Source organism: Pongo abelii, chromosome X (assembly GCF_028885655.2).
Source record: "Pongo abelii isolate AG06213 chromosome X, NHGRI_mPonAbe1-v2.0_pri, whole genome shotgun sequence".
Classification (NCBI taxonomy): domain Eukaryota; kingdom Metazoa; phylum Chordata; class Mammalia; order Primates; family Hominidae; genus Pongo; species Pongo abelii.
The window spans coordinates 79,227,136-79,236,056 of NC_072008.2; the positions used below are offsets into that span (position 1 = coordinate 79,227,136).

The window sequence follows — 8,921 nt, forward strand, 5'->3', positions numbered from 1 at the left end:
CCACAATGGAATAAAACTACAAATCAATAACAAGAGGAATTTTGGAAATTATATAAACACATGGAAATTAAACAATATGCTCCTGAATGACTAGTGTGTCAATGAAGAAATTAAGAAGGAAAGTGAAAAATTTCTTGAAGCAAATGATAATAGAAACACAACATATCAAAACCTATGGGATACAGCGAAAGCAGTACTATGATGGAAATTCATAGCTATTGTTGCGGGAAGTTAGGGACCCCAAACAGAGGGACCAGCTGGAGCCGTGGCAGAGGAATATAAATTGTGAAGATTTCATGGACATTTATCAGTTCCCAAATAATACTTTTATAATTTCTTATGCCTGTTTTACTTTAATCTCTTAATCCTGTTATCTTCGTAAACTGACGATGTACGTCACCTCAGGACCACTGTGATAATTGTGTTCACTGTACAAATTGATTGTAAAACATGTGTGTGTGCACAATATGAAATCAGTGCACCTTGAAAAAGAACAGAATAACAGCAATTTTTAGGGAATAAGGGAAGACAACCATAAGGTCTGACTGCCTGTGGGGTCAGGCAAAATAGAGCCATATTTTTCTTCTTGCAGAGAGGCTATAAACGGAAGTGCAAGTAGGGAAGATATCGCTAAATTCTTTTCCTAGCAAGGAATACTAATAATTAATACCCTGGGGAAGGAATGCATTCCTTGGGGGAGGTCTATAAACGGCTGCTCTGGGAGCGTCTGCTTATGCGGTTGAGATAAGGACTGAAGTACACCCTGGTCTCCTGCGGTACCCTCAGGCTTACTAGGCTTGGGAAACTCCAACCTGGTAAATTTGGGGTCAGACTGGTTCTCTGCTCTCAAACCCTGTTTTCTGTTGTTTAAAATGTTTATCAAGACAATACGTGCACTGCTGAACACAGACCCTTATCAGTAATTCTGCTTTTGCCCTTTGCCTTGTGATCTTTGGTTTTGCCCTTTGCCTTGTGATCTTCATTGGACCCTTATCAGGAGTTTCTGATTTTGCCCTTGTCCTGTTTACTCAGAAGCATGTGATCTTTGTTCTCCTTTTTGCCCTTTGAAGCATGTGATCTTTGTGACCTACTCCCTGTTCTTACACCCCCTCCCCTTTTGAAATCCTTAATCAAAACTTGCTGGTTTTGTGGCTCAGGTGGGCATCACGGTCCTACCAATATGTGATGTCACTCCTGGAGGCCCAGCTGTAAAATTCCTCTCTTTGTACTCTTTCTCTTTATTTCCCATTTGGCCAACACTTATGGAAAATAGAAAGAACCTACGTTGAAATATTGGGGGTGGGTTCTCCCAATAAGCTGTAAATGCCTACATCAAAAAAGAAGAAAAACTTCAAATAAGTAACCTAATGATGCATCTTAGAGAACTGGAAAAGCAAGAGCAAACCAAAACCAAAACTAGTAGAAGAAAAGAAATAAGAAAGATCAGAGCAGAAATAAATAAATTTGAAATGAAGAAGAGAATCCTAAGGATCAACGAATCAACAAGCTGTTTTCTGAAAAGGTAAAACTGACTGAACTTTAGTCAGACTAACAAAAAAAGAGAGAAGATCCAAATAAACAAAATCAGAGATGAAAAAGGAGTCAATACAACTGATACCACAGAAAGTCAAAGGATCATTAGTGAGCAACTATATGCCAATAAATTGGAGCAACTAACTGCCAATAAATTGGAAAATCGAGAAGAAATAAATTCTTAGACATGTACAATCTACTAAGGTTGAACCATGACAAAATCCAAAACCTGAACAGACCAATAACAAATAATGAGACCAAACCATAATAAAAAGTCTTCCAGTAGAGAAAAGCTCAGGACCCAATGGCTTCACTGCTGAATTCTACCAAACAATTAAAGAAGAAGTAATACCAATTTTACTCAAACTATTCTGAAAAATAGAGGAGAAGGAAGTACTTCCAAACTCATTCTATAAAGCCAGTATTGCCCTGATACCAAAATCTGACAAAGACACATTAAAAAAGAAAACTACAGGCCAATATCTTCAATGAACATTGATGCAAAAATCATCAACAAAATACCAGCAAACCAAATTCAATAATATATTAAAAAGATCATTCCTCATGACCAAGTGGTATTTATCCTTGTTATGCAAGGATGGTTCAACATAAATGAATCAATTAATGTGATACATCATATCAACAGAATGAAGGACAAAAACCATATAATCGTTTCAATGGATGCTGAAAAAGCATTTGATACAATTCAACATTCCTTCATGATAACAATCCTCAGAAAACTGGGTATAGAAGGAACACACCTCAACATAATAAAAAGCATATACAACAGACACACAGCTAGTCATATGCTGAATGGGGAAAAGCTGGAAGCCTTTTCTCCAATATCTGGAACATGACCAGGATGCCCACTTTCATCACTGTTATTCAACATAGTACTGGAAGTCCTAGCTAAAGCAATCAGACAAAAGAAAGATATAAAGGGCATCCAAATTGGAAAGAAAGAAGTCAAAGTATCCTTGTTTTCAGATGATAGGTTCTTATATTTGTAACAACCTAAAGACTCCAGAAAAACTATTAGAAATGACAAAGAAATGCAGTAAAGTTGCAGGATAAAAAATCAACATACAAAAATCAGTAGCATTTCTATATGCCAACAGTGAACAATCTGAAAAATAAATTTTAAGAAGGGAATCCCATTTACAATAGCCACAAATAAAATTAAACACCTAGGGACTAACTCAACCAAAGAAGTGAAAGTTCCCTACAATAAAAACTATAAAACACCTATGAAAGAAATTGAAGAGGACAAACAAAAATGGAAAGATATTCCATGTTCATGGATTGGAAGAATCAGTATTGTTAAAATGTTCATACTACCCAAAGCAATATACAGATTCAATGTAATTCCTATCAAAATACCAATGACATCCTTCACAGAAATGGAAAAAAACAATTCTAAAATTTATGTGTAGCTACAAAAGACTCAGAATAGCCAAAGCTATCCTGAGCAAAAAGAAGAAAACTAGAGGAATCAAATTACCTGACTTCATATTATACTACAGAGCTATAGCAACCAAAAGAGCATGGTACTGGCATAAAAACAGACACATAGACCACTGGAACAGAACAGAGAACCCAGAAAGAAATCCAGACACCTGCTGGGCGCGGTGCCTCATGCCTGTAATCCCAGCACTTTGGGAGGCCAAGGTGGGTGGATCATGAGGTCAGGAGATCGAGACCATCTTGGCTAACATGGTGAGACCCTGTCTCTACTAAAAATAAAAAAAATTAGCCGGGCGTGTTGGCAGGCACCTGTAGTCCCAGCTACTCAGGAGGCTGAGGCAGGAGAATGGCGTGAACCCAAGAGGCGGAGCTTGCAGTGAGTCAAGATCATGCCACTGCCTCCAGCCTGGGCGACAGTGCGAGACTCTGTCTCAAAAAAAAAACAAAACAAAAAACAAAAAAAAGAAATCCACACACCTACAGTGAATTCATTTTTTAACAAAGTTGCCAAGAACATACATTGAGGAAAAGACAGTCTTTTCAATAAATGGTGCTGGGAAAACTGGATATCCATATGCAGGATGAAACTAGACCCCTATCTCTTGCCATATAAAAAAACCAAATCAAAATGGATTAAAGACTTAAATTTAAGACTGCAAACTATGAAACTACCACAAGAAAACATTGGGGAAACTCCAGGACACTGGTCTGGGCAAAAATTTCTTGAGTAATATCCCACAAGCACAGACAACCAAAGTAAAAATGAACAAATGGGGTTACACCAAGTTCTAAAGCTTCTGCACAGCAAAAGAAACAATCAACAAAGTGAAGAGACAACCCGCAGAAGGAGAGTAAATATTTGCAAACCACCCCTCTGACAAGGGATTAATAACCAGAATATACAAAGAGCTCAAACAAGTGTGTAGGAAAAAACCTAATAATCCAATTTTTTAAATGGGCAAAAGTTTTGTATAGACATTTCTCAAAAGAAAACATACAAATGTCCAACAGGCATATGAAAATGTGCTCAATATCATTGATCATCAGAGCAATGCAAATCAAAGATACAATTAGATACCATCTTACCCCAGATAAAATGGGTTTTATCCAAAAGTCAGATAATAATAAATGCTGGCAAGGGTGTGGAGGAAAGGAAACCCCTGTACACTGTTGGTGAGAATGTAAGTTAGTACAACCACTATGGAGAACAGTTCGGAGGTTCCTCAAAAAATTAAAAATAGAGCTACCATAGGATCCAGCAATCCCACTGCTGGATTGTATACCCAAAAGAAAGGAAATCAGTATACCGAAGAGACATTTGCACTCCCATGTTTGTTGCAGCACTGTTCACAATAGCCAGGATTTGGAAGCAAGCTAAGTGTCCATCAACAGATAAATGGATAAAGAAAACGTTGTACTTATACACAATGGAGTACTATTTAGTCATAAAAACGAATGAGATTCTGTCATTTCTAACAACATGGATGGAACTGGAGGTCATTATGTTAAGTGAAATAAGCCAGACACAGAAAAGACAAACATTGCATGTTCTCACTTTTTTTGTGGGATCTAAAAATCAAATAATTGAACTCATGGAGATAGAGAGTAGAGGGATGGTTACCAGAGGCTGCGAAGGGTCATGGGGGGTTGGGGAGGAGGTGAGGATTGTCAAGGGGTACCAAAAAAAAGTAGCCAGAAAGAATGAATAGGCTGGGCGCCCTGTAATCCCAGCACTTTGGGAGGCGAGGCAGGCAGATCCCCTGAGGTCAGGAGTTCAAGACCAGCCTGGCCAACATGGTGAAACCCCCGCTCTACTAAAAATACAAAAAAAATTAGCAGGGTGTGGTGGTGCACACCTGTAGTCACAGCTACTCAGGGAGGCTGAGGCAGAAGAATTGCTTGAACCCAGGAGGCAGAGGTTGCAGTGAGCCGAGATTGCACCACTGCACTCCAGCCTGGGCGACAGAGTGAAACTCCATCTCAAAAAAAAAAAAAAAAAGAAAAGAAAAGAAAAAGAAATAATGAATAAAACCTAGTATTTGATAGCACAATAGGGTGACTGTAGTCGATAACAATTTAAGTGTACATTTTAAAATAACAAAAAGTGTATAATTAGATTGTTTCTAACATACAAGATAAATGCTTGAGGAGATGGATACCCAATTTTCCATGATGTGATTATTACGCATTGCATGGCTGTACCAAAATATCTCATGTACCCCATAAATATATATACCTACTATATACCCACAAACATTAAAAATTTAGAAAAGTTTAAATAAAAAAGAGATCCACACAAACATATGTATTCTCTACTGTGACATAAAGTGCATTTATTATTTTGTCTCAATCATGTACAGCTTTAGTTAAAATATAAACCTAAAGGGAATTTCAACATGATAATTAATAAGGTTAGTTTGCTGGGCAAGGTGGTTCATGTCTATAATCCCAGAACTTAGGGAGGCAGAGGTGGGAGAATAGCTTGAGCCCAGGAGTTTGAAACCTGCCTGGGCAACATACCGAGAACCCATTCTCCACAAAAACGAAAAAAAATTTAAAAAAAACCAACAAAAGGTTAATTTAACAAGGATATATCAAATTTTTAACCTTTGATACTATTTGTGCAACACCACTTCATTGTTTAGGAATGAAACTAATTTCTTTAAACTATATACACTTTATGTGGCAACTACATGTGCTACATGGCTCTCAACTTTAATTTTCGAAAAGATTTTTTTTGTGGTTGCACTTATGGAGGCAGTTGCACATTCCAATTAAGTCATGTTGAAAATAAAGGCCAATTGCTACATTCACTAATCTTAATTCTGTGTTTTACCAAAACATTTGTGCTGGATGTCTGAAAAAAATTCACATGCAAAGCATAAAACTATTAAAGAAAAAGTGTATTGTAGATTTTTTAAAGTACAATACCTAATCTCATTTCAAAAATTGAAAAATACAGAGAAGGAAAATGGGGAGAAAAAAAATCATATTCAATCATATAACCCAAAACAGCTACTGTTGATGTTTCAGTGTTAATTTCCCATACTTTTTTTTTTTTTGAAACAGGATCTCACTCTGTCCGCCAGGCTGGAGTGCAGTGGCCTGATCATGATCATGGTTCACTGCGACATCCACCTACTGTGTTCAAGGGATCTTCCCACCTCAGCCCCTCAAGTAGATGGGACTATAGGTGCAAGCCACCATGCCTGGCTAATTTTTTTGTATTTTTAGTAGAGACAGGGTTTCGCCATGTTGCCCAGGCTGGTCTCAAATTCCTGAACTCAAGTGACCTGTCTGCCTCGGCCTCCCAAAGTGCTAGGATTACAGGTGTGAGCCACCACACCTGGCCTCCCATACTTATTTCTATATGTATATGAATGTACGACATGTCCATAAATCCTTGTGAAACTTAGGTACAAACAACTTGGAAAGCAACAGAGAGGAAATCTGTCCAATACTTTAAATGTTTCTCATTTTGTAGTTTTTTGTTTTGTTTTGTTTTGCTTTGTTTTTGTTTTTGTTTTTTAGACAGGGTCTTTCTCTGTCGCCAGGCTGGAGTGCAGTGGCACAATCATGGCTCCCAGCAGCCTTGACCTCCTCACTCAGGTGATCCTCCCACCTCTGCTTCCCGAGTAGCTGGGACTACAGGCACCAGCCACCACTCCCAGCTAATGTTTTTCTTGGTTTTGTTTTTTGTTTTGGTTTTGTTTTCAGTAGAGGTGGGATTTTGCCATGTTGCCCAGGCTGATCTCGAGCTCCTGGGCTCAAGCGATTCTCCCTGCTTGGCCTCCCAAAGTGCTGGAATTGCAGCTATGAGCCACCACACCTGGCCTGGTTTTGTAGTTTTTATTTTCCAAGTAACAACACTTTCTTTATACTAAACGCTTCAATCCTGTTATGTTTTACAACTTAAATGGTGGTGATTATATTGAAAGCTAAGATCCCTGCAATAAAATGGGCTAAATCATGCATAAATCTTTCCACTGTGGCATTTTTCTATCTTATGTATCTCTTATCTTTATGGACGCTTATTTTTTAAAACAAAAAAATTAGTTACTCTAATTTCTTTCTTTTGCTTATTGGATTACATACATCTCACACATTCTTTCCCATGTCCATAGAGCATATATACAAACTGATCATATACTAGACCACAGAGAAAGCCTAAGTCTTTTTTTTTTTTTTTTCTTGAGACGGAGTCTCGCTCTGTCTCCCAGGTTGGAGTGCAGTGGCTCAATCTCGGCTCACTGCAACCTCTGACTCCCTGGTTCAAGCGATTCTCCTGCCTCAGCCTCCCGAGTAGCTAGGATTACAGGCACAGGCCACCATGCCCGGCTAATTTTTGTATTTTTAGTAGAGACGGGGTTTCAACATGTTGGCCAGGATGGTCTCAATCTCTTGACCTCGTGATCCTCCCGCCTTGGCCTTCCCAAAGAGCTGGGATTACAGGCGTGAGCCACCGCACCCGGCCGACTAAGTCTTAAATTATGAAAACTTCTACAAGTCTAATTTTCTAAATAGGAAAGGATTCAAACTCAATGATTCAAGTGTTGAAACAAACAAAAACGGAAAACAACACTACTTAGTTAACAGATTATTGTGCTTTTGGCTTCTTGAGTAGGAGGAAAGTCGGGCGGGAAGGGCGTCAGGAACGTCCGTGACACGTGAATGGGGCCGTGTGCAAACCTTGTATGACATCACTGAGACTCCTAGTGGAAAACAGCTAAGTTCTTTCTAAGCCGCCCAAAGCGGGGTTGCGCCCTGGCCTCCAGGGCCGAGGTGGGCCTGCTCACTGGAAGATCGCACCGCAGCCATGAGCAGTAAGGATTTCTTCGCTTGTGGACACTCTGGCCATTGGGCTCGGGGATGCCCTAGAGGAGGAGCTGGAGGGCGAGGAGGTGGAGGCCATGGCAGAGGTTCTCAATGTGGTTCCACCACCCTATCTTACACCTGTTACTGCTGTGGTGAGTCCAGTCGTCATGCTAAGAACTGTGTCCTTCTCGGAAACATCTGCTACAACTGTGGGAGAAGCGGCCACATCGCCAAAGACTGTAAGGAACCTAAACGGGAGAGACACCAACACTGTTATACCTGCGGCAGACTAGGACATCTGGCTCGTGACTGTGATCGTCAGAAAGAGCAGAAATGCTACTCTTGCGGCAAACTTGGGCACATTCAGAAAGACTGCGCCCAGGTCAAGTGTTACCGATGCGGCGAGATTGGCCACGTGGCCATTAATTGCAGCAAGGCGAGCCAGGTCAACTGCTACCGCTGCGGCAAATCCGGACATCTAGCCAGGGAATGTCCCAGTGAGGTTACCGCTTAAATCTCCGCGCCCTCCCCCACCCCGCCTCCTTTTGCTGATTGATAATTGTATTATTTTCTCTGAAACCTTCACTCACCGAAAGGTTGATAGATTGAGGCTACTCTCAGGCAAGTGAACTTTAATTACCATGTTAAAGGAGGAAAGAGCTAGAAAAAAAAAAACTCAAAAAAAGTTAATCGTTGGTAGATGCCCCCACAATTAATGTGTTGCTTCTGCCCCACGGGCAAATCTAGTTATTAAATAGTCATTCTGAGCACCAATCACTTTAGGGGTTCTTTTGTTGCATTTTGATTTAACACATTTAATTAAGAGGCACTATTGGAAGAGCTGGATCCATATTGGTGAACAAATTAGAACAAATTTAGAAACACAGGCCTAGAATCTATTAACAAGAAAAATAGTGTGTCAGATGAAGGCAAATTGCCATAGAGAGAAAGAACAGGAGGTAAAAGGATAAAAAGAGAATGTGTATGTGGGGGAAAGAAGGAAAGAATGTGGTTCTGTTTTAGATACACAAGAGCACCCTGAGGATGTTATATTTCCTCAGAGATCCATAGGGCAAATAAAGCTGATTCTGAAAATCCATGACCTTGCC

At 39.7% G+C, this 8,921-nt stretch overlaps 1 protein-coding gene across 1 annotated transcript; it reads left to right on the forward strand.

The window, feature by feature from the left end:
* The first annotated feature begins 7,695 nt into the window (after positions 1 to 7,695).
* Positions 7,696 to 8,586, forward strand: ZCCHC13 (zinc finger CCHC-type containing 13). Its single transcript, XM_003779665.4, has one exon. It carries the CDS (start codon positions 7,814 to 7,816, stop codon positions 8,324 to 8,326), a length of 513 nt encoding a protein of 170 aa, XP_003779713.3. The 5' UTR covers positions 7,696 to 7,813; the 3' UTR covers positions 8,327 to 8,586.
* Positions 8,587 to 8,921: the final 335 nt, after the last annotated feature.